The sequence below is a fragment of the Balaenoptera acutorostrata genome, chromosome 4 (genome assembly GCF_949987535.1).
Source record: "Balaenoptera acutorostrata chromosome 4, mBalAcu1.1, whole genome shotgun sequence".
NCBI classification, from domain to species: Eukaryota; Metazoa; Chordata; class Mammalia; order Artiodactyla; family Balaenopteridae; genus Balaenoptera; species Balaenoptera acutorostrata.
The window spans coordinates 63,506,301-63,520,484 of record NC_080067.1 but is presented as its reverse complement, the minus strand read 5'-3'; the positions used below and the strand labels follow the sequence as shown (position 1 = coordinate 63,520,484).

Sequence of the window (14,184 nt, the reverse complement as noted above, 5' to 3'; positions counted from 1 at the left end):
CTGGGTACAGAATGGTTGTAAGCATATCAGTTGTTTACCCTCAGGGTCGCGTGCCCGCCTGGGAGCTATGGTTGCTGCCCTGCCCAGCATCACAAGAGGGTATGTACCTCCTGTCACTAGCCCGGGGAAAGAGCAAAATTCAAAATTCGAAGTACAGTTTCTACTGAACACATATCACTTTTGCACCATCTTGAAGTCAAGAGATCTTAAGTCGAATCATCATAAGTTGGGGACGGTCTACATTTATTTAATGTCTGTTTCCCCAACTGGGGCTGGGCACCAGGTCCTTCTGTTTACCACTGAACCCCGCATACCCAGCACACTGCTGAGCAGAGCAGAACCCGCTCTTTATTGGTTGGATGGAAAAAATTAAAACCTGACATGGAAAACCGACCATAAATTTCCAAAGCCAGGAACAGTATGAAGAGGTAAGACTTCAAATACCAAAAGAGGAAGGAAAAGGACATCTGATATACTTTTATTAACTACCTTTAAAATCATTAGCATTCAACTCCACGTGGGTAAAACATTGCCCTGTGCTGTCCCTAGCGTGCTATCTGCCCATCATTCTGTCTTAGCACATGTGTGTCCTCTTCCATACTCGAACCAAGGTCGAATCCTACCTGCTCTGGGAAACACTAGAGATTATTTCCTGAACTTAGGCAGTGGCCGCCCATGAGCTGCAGCTACCAGTCTCTGTGGCTCCCTGTCCTAAGCACAGTCTAAGGAAGGAAAGGGCCAGAGACACAGCCCCTCTGCCCCTCAGCAAGGGAGGAAGCAGGCAGCCTGAACATGTACGGTTGGGAAGCACCCTAAATCAGTGCCTCCCAATTACCTGTGGTGAAGGGCCAGCTAGTTTGTTGATTTCAACTCATATAGATACCTTTAAAAATACAATAAAAATAAATTATAGTTGACCCCTGAACAACACGGGAGTCAGGGGCACCAACCCTCGGCACAATCGGAATTCCATGCATAACTTTACAGTCAGCCCTTTGGATTCGCAGTTCCTCCCTATCCATGGTTTCAACCAACCACAGATCCTGTAGTACGGTAGTACGTATTTATTGAAAAAATCCACATATAAGTGGACCTGTGCAGTTCACACCCATGTTGTTCAAGGGTCAACTGTATTGAAAAAATGAAATGCCACTAATAAAAAACTGCAACGTCAAAGGCCTACCACAATTTCTGAATGCTCACTCTCAATTTCCATACCTGTCTCATTTCGGATCCACATGCAGCAGTCCAAGGACCAGCACCATCTACGAACCACATTTTGAGTAGCAAAAAAAGAAAAGCTTAAATCCTCTTAGAAGCTCCACTCACTCACCACTGACCAACCAGATCACCGAACCTCTCCTAGCGCATCTATAGGAAGAGATGGGGCAGTTTTGCTGTGAAGCTTAATGATTATTACTTCCTTGGCATAGAGGGTATTGGTCTAAAAATGGAAGCCATTATTAATATGACAAATCCCTGTAGGAGGTTTTTCAGTTTACAAAGCTCTTCTTATCTCACCTGATCCCCATAACACTTGACCAGTGTTCTCACCCAGCTTCATGCGGGAAGTCACAGCACAGATGGTGAAGGACTTCCTCAGCACACACTGCCTGACTGGACGCGGAGGGGATGCAGGGCAGGCTGTGCACCCTGGTCTATACGGGACACTTACGCTCTCTGGAATTCCGGGATGCTGAAGATGGCCTGCATCACAGAGCTGAGATAGCAACTGTTGCCCAGGTTCTTGAGACCCGTGTATCCGGGGCCGTACATGGGCTTCAGCTTCGTCCCCGTCTCCTGGATCACCTCCCACTCGCTGATCCGCGGCTGGCTGTCATTGTCCTGGAGCCCGTTCTCTGTCTGGGGCAATGTCATTGAAGAAATACAACTATAACAATGATTATCATTCAAACATCATGTCCCACCAATTATTTCTAACAGCAATAGATGTTTCTGCCTTTCTTCCCCAGTTAAACAGAGAAATAAACAACCTCATTAAAAAAGACTGACATGGTGATGGTTGCACAAGACAAATGAACTTAATACCACAGAATTGTACACTTAAAAAATGGTTAAAACAGTAAATTTTACATTAGGTGTATCTCTCCACAATTTAAAAAAAACCCCACATTTAAAAGATTTTAAAATAAAAGAGACAGAGACTGGGAGGAAAGGAGATAGGAGGAAGAAGAAGACAAATAGGAATCAAAAAAAAAGAAGCAAGCAGAATAATCTCAAGGGCAGATACAATGCAACACAGCAAACAAAAAGCAAAGCAGTTGGAGAAGAAAGTGGAATAAAACCATGGGGTTCGGGAGAAGCTTGACATGGGAGGGAGGTTTAAAGAAGAGCACAGAACACAAATTAAAAAGTGACATGAGTGAGAAAGAGGAGTTACAGAGGAGAACATGAGGAGAGGGAGATGACATGGGCTAAAGCAAAATACGCACAATTAACCAGCTCCCCATAGGGACAAATATTACACAGTCACGATACCAGCCTGAAAACACAATATGAAATGAGGCAAAGCGTTTCCATCAACTATAATCTGTTGGCTTATTCTCTCCACCCCTGCCCCAGGAGCTCTGCTTCCCTTCCTGTAATCAATTAAAGTGATGTTGGTCACAGATCATTTTAAAGGTCATCTCCCCGTACCTTCTCCCTTTAGTGAACAAAGAGTGATTCACGCAACTCTCCATCACAGGAGACAGAAATTTTGCAAGTAAACTCCAACTAAAACAAAATGGTACTGGATGAGGTGTCATTTTTACTATAAAATAAAATTTAAAAATCTAAGCTGATAACCAAAAGAAAATGCTAATTAAGTTCAAGAAGTAAATGCAAACATTAAAACCTAAAACCTATAAAATGAAGATTTGCGTGACAGGAATTATATAAATAAATCAAACAGTTTCCCCACAAAGTGGGAATACAGACAAAAGGAGACCTTTCTTACCCCATGCATATGAAGCATATCAATTCCAAAATGCGCTAAGTGCTTGGCCAAATGAGGATCCAAAACAGGTTCCTCTTCTGGGAAAGAATAAACATCTAGAAGGTGAAGAGAAAATAAGCACTGAGATCTGTAATCAAGTCATTCAATAATCAACACATATTTACCGAGCTCCTACTATGCCCTGGGCTTGGGATATAGCAATGAACAAAACAAAAATCTCTTGTGAGTTTCAACTGGGGGGAAGACAGATGATAAAAAATAAGCATAATAAATAGGTATTTTTGTAAATATACCCATCATATCAATTCTTTTGACATTTCAGAAAGTAATTTTAAAAAGGTTTCTAAAACAAGAAAAAAAGAACAGTGTCCAAGTTAAAATAATTTAAAATTAGACAAATACAAATGCCTAACACAGATTGTTCTAACCCGAACCCCAGTGGCATAGATATAAGTTCGGGAGGAGGGAAGGGTGATGGAGGAAATAGCCACGCCGTCTGCCCATGCAGGGAGAACCTGTGAGGAACAGAGAACACACAGGCCCCCGGGGCTGCCGAGTGGCTGGACCGCAGCGTGAGGTCCAGGACAAAACAAAATTCTGCCTGTGGAACCCTCTATAGTCTCTCTGGTAGTCCCAGACCTACCACCTCACGACCCTCCACCTCCAGCTGCCCCCTCATCCCCTCTTCCCCACTTCAGTGTCCATACCTCACAGAGCTGGTGAGGGATCTGTGAAGACTGCTGTGCTTCCCAAATGCGTCCACCCCACAGCACACAGAAGAAAATGATGATGCATTTAGCACAGTGGGGTAACTCAGGAGGCTCCACCCGCCCCAGGACCTCAGGGATCAGCATGTTGGCCTCATCCGTAACCCACTCACAGCACGCCGGTGTTGGGAAGCTGTGTGTTTGGGGGTGGCAGGGGAGGGTTCTCTCCTCAGGACCCTCATATCCCCCCTGACAACATAAGGCTTTAGACCGCACCTGGCTTCTTGCGGTATGATTCAAAGCAGCAGCATTACCTGGGAGCTTGTGAGAAATGCAGAATCTCGGGCCCAACCCCAAACCTACTGAATGAGAATCTGCATTTTAACAAGATTTCCATGCGCACAGCAAAGTCTGAGAAGCACTGCCTAGCGTTTTCAAAAGCTATCCAAACTGCTGCCTTATCTGTCGTCATAGGGCAGTGCAATGCAGGAGAGGGAAACATTTTCAGGCCCATTTTGCAGGTAAGGAAACGAGGGTTAGAAAAGTTAAATCATTTGCCTCAAACCCCACACGTGGCCCAGAACCCAGGTATTCTGACTCCCGGCCCAGTCCTTTTTCCTCTGCACTAGACTATTTCCTCAGATCTCTCAGGAGACCAAGAGGCTCAGTGAAGCACCATCCTCGGCCCTTAACAGGAATGGAGAGTCAAAAACCACAATTTCTTCACTTCTAAATTTGAAAAACAAAATCTGAAAATAGATATAAAGATACTATTCTTTAGGACAGTAAAATATAGACTGTTCAAGGAGTTTCCTGCTCTTTGGAACAATACCAGGAGGAGAACAAAAAGTAATATATATAGAAACTATGGTGACCCTCTGACCCAAACCCAGATACACAGAGACTCACTGCCACCCCAAAAAAGCCGCTCTTTCTATTATTAATAGATTAAACATTGTATAGCTTTCTCTTCTATCCCTCTTCCCTTAGGGGCCCATTTTAACTTGTGAATAGCAGCCTTCATCTATATTCCTTTTTTAAATATAATTCAGTGCTCTCAAAATCAAAAACAAAAGACAAAATCCCCAGCCCAATTAAGAAAAAATTTCCAAAAAGTTTAAATAACAACAACAAAAAAAAAATTCTTTGAACTAATAACTTAAAGCAAATACATCAACAATATTTTTAATCTATGACACATGACACCAAAATACCACTCAAATATTGGCTGGAAGGTAAAAATGACACTCCCCAGGCATTTATCTTTGATTATTATTAACTAGTGAGATAGTTTTGAAGACTTAAGACTTTAAGCCTCTAAGCCTCTAATTATCAGAGCTCCAATAGAAAATAGTAAGATTGCTAGAAATGCACCATTGGCATGGGTCTAGGATTTTGAAATAAGTGAAAATCACATAGAACTCTATGGTTCTTAAGCCATTAGGCTCCAGCCTAATGAGATATTAGTGAGAAATTAACATTTCCTATCTCCAGTCATTAACTGCTCCAAAAATATGACATGATTTGGTCAGACACAACAGTTACTTCTTACCCCAATGACAAAAACACTTTAGTGAGTAACACACAAGAAATCTAAAAATGAACTGTGATCCTTAAACTTGGCAATCATGAAGAATTTAAAAATGACATGTAGTCATAGAAAAAAATTTTGAAATAGACTCAGGGGCTGCAAATCCTTACACATTTTTCATTGGGAAATTCACTTTATTTCCAACTTCTGCTTAGCAAAGTCAAGTCTTAGCTCAGAAACTATTGTAGCAAATAAGCATTGCCTGACAAGTATTACCCTGCCGACCCCTTCCTTGACTTAAAAGCTTAGAGCCAAGAAACACAGTTAGGAAGCTCACAGAAAGATCCTCCTAGGAATAGTCCAAGCAGAGTTTCATGAGTAACTACGTTTACTTTAGAAGGAAACCAGTCATTGTTTCATTTCAAGTTAAATGACAAATTAAGCCATGGAGAGCATGGAGAGACCCACAGAAGGGTAAAGATAAAAGAAAAGGTTTACAGCATGAATAACTCATTGATGTGATAAGCATGTTAGAAAACAGTATGTGCATTAAGTTCCAAAACTAAGGAAAAGGTTAGAGAATAGAGATGGAGACTAAGACTGAGACAAAGACTGAGAATCTGTAAGGAATTTACATAAAAATGGTAATAATTTCTTTTCTCTGAATGGGAAGGTTTCTTTTTGGTTTTTTGCTTTTCTTTTTTTCCCAAATTTATTATATTTTGATTGAAAAGAATGTTTTATAAGTAATTGCCAAAGATTAAAATGTTTCTATATGGTGGTATACTGTTAGGACTAGTGTACCACTGGTCATCCTCGTTCACCTACAGGGATTCACTCACTCACTCATTCATTCATTTATTGATTCATTCATTATATTCAACAAATATTTACTGAACACCAAATATATACAGATACTGAGGATTTAATATTAAATAAGACAAGCAGGGTCCCTGTCCTCACAAGTTTAAACTTTATTATTTCAAATAGTATTATAAGAATGTTGGTTTAGTATAAAGGACCTCAACAGATGTCTTCTTGGCTATGGTTTACTCATGTAACTTTGGGCTGTCTTTCCTAAGCCCCAGAAAATGGCATAAGTCCAAATTCTGCCCTCAGATAACCCCACAGGAAAGCAGAAGGAGAGAGAGGTAGAGATGTACCTCAACAAGATCTGGTGTTTAGAAAGACTAAAGAAACCAGAGAAGCTGGCTTCACTGCTCTATCATACAGCTCAAATGGGAAAAAAAAACCAACCCAGAACTCTTGGTCAAACACCAAGTCACAAGCCAGAGAGGAAAGGATCTCTCCAGAATAAGTATGATCCATTCACCCAAACTGCATCTCTCCACCATGAGTTTATATTTACATGCCTATAGAGCATCTGCCACAGACAGGAAAAGGATAGAAACAAGAGAATGCTCCAGCAATTAATCTAGAAAACCAAACACAAAATGAATGAGGGCAGAGGTATATACCATCACCTTAGTATAACTCGCAGGCCAGAGAGAACCTAGACTGTGGTCAGGAAAGGGAAACAATTAAGAGGAAAAAGATGTCCATAAAATAGAAAAAAAGAAGAAAAAGAAAAAAAGGTAAATCAGAGGAGAAAACTTAATCAGTGTGTCTGTCTTCCTCCATCTGTTTACAATACAAATATTTACTGAGCACCTACTATGTGTGAGGGGCTATGCTAGATGAGATAGAAGAGTAAACAACAAACGTGGCGCTCAGGCTCTGCCATCCCAGGTGACCACCATTAGACACAGCAACAGGATCTCATGAAAAGTGCCACAGTGGAGCAGCACAGAGGCACACAGAGGGGCACAAACCAGGTCAAAACTAAAATGAAGTAGTCAATGCCTTGATCCAAATCCTTGAGCTGATACCCAGGTCAGGGGTGAAGATGACCAAAGAAGAAAAATCACCTTCAGATGCTGCTGAGCTAGTGCAGGGGCCAGTGGGATAGGCGATTTCACTGCTGCCACGGGCATTACAGGAAGACTCTCCTGTAATCACCAAGGCTTTGAGGATTCTTCTTAGGTAAACTAATTTCTACGATGAAAGAAAAACACACCTTCTCTTGCCTCCAACCCTCTTCATTCCTTTCCCACCAAGAACCTCAACCTTGCTCTGCCAAACGAATGTCTCCTCCCACAGAGGAAAGCTTTTTGTTTGCTTGTATGGTGATCTGTTTCTTATTTTGTTTGCTGCTGTACCCATGGAACCCACAGTGGAATTCGATATGGGGCCCACTTTTATTACCCAGACACCACAATGGCCTAGCCTGGAGGGATCAAGGCTTCCTGGAAGAACTAATTCTAGGCTGAGACCTCAAGATGAGTAGGAGCTTCTCACTGAGCAGGTATGTCCTTACTGGGGAGAAGGAAACCAGGACGATTGGATCACACGACCATTAAATATCTGAGTTCACAACCTGTTTGGATTCCATGTTCACTAAGCAATATTCTAAATATAATTCAGCTTTCCACAGGGAGGGAATGTACTGGTCGAGTTGACATAAACATCCCACTTACAGGTGGTTGTGGTTCTCACTAGAAACTAAAAACTAAACACCCTGACTTTAACACTTTGTCTCTCGTGAGTTGAATTAGCCTCAGTGAGCCTAGCAAGTATGGAAGATGGACCCTCACCAGTGGTACCGTCATCAGGAGGGGGCCACCCCACCCCCAGACAGAGGGCACCCTGCCCTTCTGGGCCTCAACATTCACAAGGCCCATCATCAGACATTTATGGAAACTTTACACATGTTTTCATTAACTTATTTGGCTTTTAAATAAACAATAAGCTACAACTAGCAATCTATTAAACAGATTTAAAAGAAATGAAAATAGAATTGATGCATCCCATAAACTAATATGTAATGATAATTAGACTGAAAATAATTATTTGCGTTAAAACCAACTCTGCACAAGATAAGTCGGAATCAAATCCTGATCTATTGTCAAAAAGTGAACATGGGCTTCCCTGGTGGAGCAATGGTTAAGAATCCGCCTGCCAATGCAGGGGACACGGGTTCAAGCCCTGGTCCAGGAAGATCCCACATGCCGCGGAGCAACTATGCCCGTGTGCCACAACTACTGAGACCACGCACTGCCACTACTGAAGCCCGCACGCCTAGAGCCCATGCTCTGCAACAAAAGAAGCCACCACAATGAGAAGCCCGCCTACCGCAACAAAGAGTAGCTCCCACTCGCCACAACTAGAGAAAGCCCACGCACAGCAACAAAGACCCAACACAGCCAAAAATATAAATAAAAATAAATAATTTTTAAAAAAATAGTCATTAAAAAAAAAAAGTGAACATTGCCTCAGCTAAGTGAGTTTAAGAACCCTCATCACAGGTGCACATTCTACATCGCTTTTGCCAATGTTTTATGCTTTCTATGGTTGAAAAAAGAGTACTTATTCAAATACTCTCAATTACATGAAGAGTAATTTGCGCACCACAACTACTGAGCCCACGAGCCACAACTACTGAGCTCACACACCAGAACTACTGAGCCCGTGCGCTCTGGAGCCTGTGAGCCACAACTAGAGAGAAGCCCACGCACCACGATGAAAGATCCCGCATGCCACAACTAAGACCTGAGACAGCCAAAAATAAATAAATAAATAAATGTTTTTTTTAAAAAAATATGCATAGAGAATAGAATTAATCCTTGCCTTTACTACTAGCATACATTTAAATAGAATATAATTATTTAAGTACTTATAGACCAGCTGGTTCATTTAATCAAAGTATCCATGCCTCCATGCATAAGATTTTGTTTGGAACTTAAAGATGAAAAAGACATAGCTCAAGCAAAATTTTAGAACAAATCCCCATATACAAATAATTGTTGTCTTGAACAGGATGTTCTGAGAGCTGGACTTCTAATAACTGGTCTTATCAAAACACTACATAATATTACTCAGCCCTGAAAAAGAATAAAATATTGCCATCTGCAGTAACATGGATGGACCTAGAGATTATCATACTATGTGAAGTCAGACAGAGAAAGACAAATATCATATGACATCACTTATAGGAGGAATCTAAAAAGATGATAAAAATGAACTTATTTACAAAACAGAAACAGACTCATAGACATTGAAAACAAACTTATGGTTACCAAAGGGAAAACAGGGAGGGGGATAATTTAGAAGTTTGGGATTAACAGATACACACTACTATACATAAAATAGATAAACAACAAGGACCTACTATATAGCACAGGGAACTATATTCAATATTTTGTAATAACCTATAATAGAAAAGGATCTGAAAAAGAATATATATATGTATAACTGAATCATTTTGCTGTATACCTGAAACTAACACAACACTGTATGTAAATCAACTGTACTCCAATTTTTAAAAAAGGCTCTGCATAACAGAGCACTAAAAGTAGAAACATCTGAATTATCCTCCCCTTGCAATTGTACCCAATAGAATGCCTACATTACAAACTCTTCTTTCTCTCTATAGGCCCTACAAGAACAATGATGGTTACCATATACAGCAGTCATCCAACAGAACAATGACCTGTAAGCACTTTGCTGTAACCCTGAATCCAACTGCATGTCCTGAATTTCCTCCTCAGATCCTGGAAGTCTTTAGGATTCAACCTGGCTTGTGTAGCGGTTCATTTATTTGAGGGGAAAATGTCTGGCACCAGCACCTGAGACTCTTGCAGCTACTTTTCTCTAATGAGTTAAAAGAAGTCCACTAAACTTTGGAAGTTTACCCAAAAGGTGAATCAAAAGAATCTTGCCATGACCTAACTGCCAGCCCTCAATTATAAAGCAGATAAATGAAACCAGTTGGATGGAGAGGGCATGGCTGACAAAGAGTGTACAATATTCAGTGAAAATATCCTCACTAATTAACTTTGAGGCTGGCTAATTCAGTCAGAGAAAGATAGCAGAGAAGAAAAGCCAAATGTCTTTATATTTTTCCTAAAAAAATCATCTTACCTTAAAGTAAAGAAGAAATAAAGATTAAAACCTGGACAGATGGAGAAACTGACCTGGGTGTGGGTGCAGGTCTGTGCTTCATAAGTGTTTTCAGTGATGCTGAGATGATGGGCTCTTATGGCCACTGCTCAGTATTTAAGTTTCTCATTATTAACCCTGATGTAATTTCCCTTTTCCCTCACCAAATGGTAGAAGGAATTAACTGTACAAACATAGCCAAAAGCTAACATACAGTGTGAGAGCACAAAGAAGACCAGTTCTGAAGCTGACAGTACAAGTAGGAACCACTTCTAACGCTTTGCTGCACTGGACACCATCACTGCCTGCTGATGTCAGGGGCTCTGAACACACAGTATCTTTAAAACCCATCTCCTCCATAATGAATCCATTTGTACCTAAAATGACACTAATCCCCATAATGAATTCTAGGCCTTCAGCCTACTATTCTAATGGTGGGTTTGCTTATGCACACTCACTTCACAAGTCCTGGTTCCTGCTTCTGTCCTCTTAGCCAAGAGATATTCAGAAAGATACTAACAAAGCAGCAAACTTTTATCACGACCTTACGGTGTGCACTGGCCTAAATGCTTATGCACCTTAACAAACCTGTGAGGGAGGTACTGTGATTATCCTCAAGATGAGGAACCTGAGGCTTAGAAGGATTTGAAAACTCACCCAAGATCTCACAGCTAACAAGAGGCAGAGTGAGGATTCGAACCTGGGCCGAGTCCAGAGCTGATGCTCTCCAACCCCAGACATTAAGGCACTGGTTAAATCTAAGAGGGAGCCGCTGTAAGTTCCCAAGCTGGTAAAGGCACACTCACCTGCCCCGTCAGGAGTGATGGCTCCCAGTTTCACAGCTAGAGGGTAGCCCAGGTCTCTGTAATGCTCCAGCGCATGCCCGTTGCCCCCGGAACTGTCAAAGAACCACTTCCCACACAGCACAGAGCCGTCGGTCAGATTCAACCAGAGGTTTTCTCGCAGGTCACACCTGGCACACTTCCAACCACTGTAAAATCATCAGACAGCAGTTAGCACAGCCAGAGTACAAGGCGTGATTAGAAAATTAACATCTAAGAAAATGGAGTGTCTCAAGCTGGGGGCAGTTGGCGCAGTCACAGGAGACCGTCAGCGGAATAACAGAGATCCATTCCAGAGCAGCAGGGCCACTCAGTAACCTGCCTGCCTCCCAAATGGGGGCCAGCTCCTCCCAGCTCCTTCGAGACGGTTCTTTCTTTTTTTTTTTTTTTAAGTCTTTTATTTATTTATTTATTATTTTTGGCTGTGTTGGGTCTTCGTTCCTGTGCAAGGGCTTTCTCTAGTTGCGGCAAGCAGGGGCCACTCTTCATCGCGGTGCGCGGGCCTCTCACTATCGCGGCCTCTCTTGTTGCGGAGCACAAGTTCCAGACGCGCAGGCTCAGTAATTGTGGCTCACGGGCCCAGTTGCTCCGCGGCATGTGGGATCTTCCCAGACCAGGGCTCGAACCCGTGTCCCCTGCATTGGCAGGCAGACTCTCAACCACTGCACCACCAGGGAAGCCCTGAGACGGTTCTTTTACTTTAGAAAAGACACAGAACCTGAGGGTAGGAGGGAAGGGCATTTCCTTAAAATTCCTTACATGAGAGACTGTGGAGCCTGCGTAAGCTTGAAACATTAAAGATCCCATGTGTATAAACACCTGAAGTTCCAAAGCATTAGCCACAAGCAGTAAGACTGGTTTAAACAAAACTCTACTACACTGACAATCTAAATTAAGTAGAAAGGAAAACAACTTAACTGAAGGTTGAATGTCAAGTATGTGCCAGGGGCTTTACAGAAGTTTTATCATTTAATTCTAATATATACTCTGCAGCATTATTACCATCCCCACTATCAAAGGGAGAAAAAGCCCCGAGGTACCATGCCTTCTCTAAGACCACACAGAACAGGAATGCAGTACAGTCAGGGTTCAACCAGAAGGGACACATTCCTCATCTACCTGCTCTTTCCTTCCAGCACCTGCCTCTGGAAACACACTGGCATCTGATTACAGGAGGCGCAAAAGGAGCCTAAAGAGCATTCCAGCCAAAACGTGACAACCAAGGACTATTGTCTGTCTTTGTAAGTTGGGGGCCCCAGAAGCAGACTCTGAGACAAAGATGTGAATGCAAATGGCTCATGTGGGAGGCTATCCCAGGAGGCACCCTAGGGGAGCGAGGGAAGAGAGACTGAAAGGGCAGGAAGCCAGTGCAGGCACTGTGAACAAGCAGATGACCCCATGGGCCACTGGGGCTCGGTCCGGCTGGGCAACTCCAGGAGACAGTTACCCCACCCGAGCGTAGGGATCTAGGGTGTTCCTCCCTCCACTCCACAGTCACTGGCTGAGGGACGTTCCAGGAGCACAGGAGGGAGCACGGCTCTGCAGCGTTTCTGACTGTCCGGTGCACTGGCCCACCTGGCTGGGGCAGGCAGAGAAAGCCCTCAAGCGAGGAGCTGCAGGTGCTCACAACCGGAGGCCTCAGGGTGGGGATGGGCTCCAGGGCAGGGGCTGGCCATGGTCAGCGTCTACTACAAGGGATAATTCTAGAGAATAGTTTTGAGCTTTTTTAAAATATTAATTAATTAATTAATTTTGGCTGTGTTGGGTCTTCGTTGCTGTGTGCGGGCTTCCTCTAGTTGCAGCAAGCAGGGGCTACTGTTCGTTGTGGTGCGCGGGCTTCTCATCACGGTGGCTTCTCTTGTTGCGGAGCACGGGCTCTAGGCATGCGGGCTTCAGTAGTTGTGGCTCGAGGACTCTAGAGCACAGGCTCAGTAGTTGTGGTGCACGGGCTTAGTTGCTTCGCGGCATATGGGATCTTCCCGGACCAGGGCTCAAACCCGTGACCCCTGCGTTGGCAGGCGGATTCTTAACCACTGTGTCACCAGGGAAGTCCCAAGCTTATTTTTAATAAAAGGCATCTGATAAGAAAATATATAATTGCTAATTCAGTGAAGAGGTAGAAAAATAAATATTCCTTTGGCCCGTTTTGTGGGGGAAAGTTCCATTTTGCTGTCTGACCCTCACCTTGGAGGAATCCTGACTCCGTTGTCTAACTGGGTGAGGTTATTTGCATATTTGGACACTGGCAATTCATTTTCCCATGTATCTGGGTCCTGCTTTCTGTATGGAGATTTTGAGCTGAGTACTGCATCACAAGCAATTGTTACCTGTAAGAGAAATACAGATGTGATATATTAAAACAGCTTGAGAGAACAGCAACTTCTATAAAATGAATTTTAAAGTTTATTAATAAATACAGCTTAATTCAAGAAAATTCAAAGAGCTCAGTTACCACGAGAGCAAGATGCTAGTTTCCTGACTCCAGCACATTCTCCCCGGGTCTAGCTAGGTTTTATCCTGGCCTGGAGTTTGCAATAGTAACAATGACACAAGATAGCAAAGAACCAAATCCAGTTTGTAAACCCAAGCATAAGAGTCAGATTTAACCATTGCTACCTCTTAGCAAGTGGAGTGAAAAGTATAAGGTGAACAATTTACAAGGGTGAAATTAGCAACAGGAATGCCTAGGATTTACCCAAGTGGTGTGTTTTACTCCTAACAAATATACACCCAGACAACCGATATCCTCAACTCGTCACACAATGATATGTGGTCAAGGGCACTTGAATGAAATGCAAGCAGCATGGCTCCACTTCTTAATCTAGTGCAAATGTGACACTGGATGGGGACATGCCTGGATGTCTCTGTGTCAGATCAGCCCACATCATGAGCAAATCTGTGATGTCCGGCTTGGCACCAACTGACCACGGGGGAGGGCGGACTCTCTGCTTTCTCCCAAACCCCACTGATTCTGGATATATGCCTCTCGCCACATTCGCTACTTGCTTAATGCTATAAAGCGATTTCTAACTCTCTTTAAAAACATATTCTGATGAGAATGCAAAATGGTGCAGCCACTTTGTAAAATAATTTGGCAGGTCCTCAAATGGTTAAACAGAGTTACCATATGACCCAGCAATTCCAATC

General features: G+C 42.8%; 1 protein-coding gene across 3 annotated transcripts in view; it reads right to left on the bottom strand.

The window, feature by feature from the left end:
* The window catches only part of USP13 (ubiquitin specific peptidase 13), a 120,970-nt gene that overhangs the window by 61,925 nt on the left and 44,861 nt on the right, over positions 1 to 14,184 (bottom strand). For all 3 annotated transcript variants that reach the window (XR_009008228.1, XM_057545872.1, XM_057545873.1), the window contains exons 5-8: positions 13,222 to 13,364; positions 11,002 to 11,186; positions 2,960 to 3,054; positions 1,676 to 1,863 (exon numbers count right to left, since the gene is read on the bottom strand). Coding sequence is in view for 2 of the 3 variants with exons in the window: in XM_057545872.1 (XP_057401855.1) it covers positions 1,676 to 1,863; positions 2,960 to 3,054; positions 11,002 to 11,186; positions 13,222 to 13,364 (611 nt within the window). In the remaining variant the exon portion in view is untranslated. The remainder of the gene's footprint in view (positions 1 to 1,675; positions 1,864 to 2,959; positions 3,055 to 11,001; positions 11,187 to 13,221; positions 13,365 to 14,184) is intronic.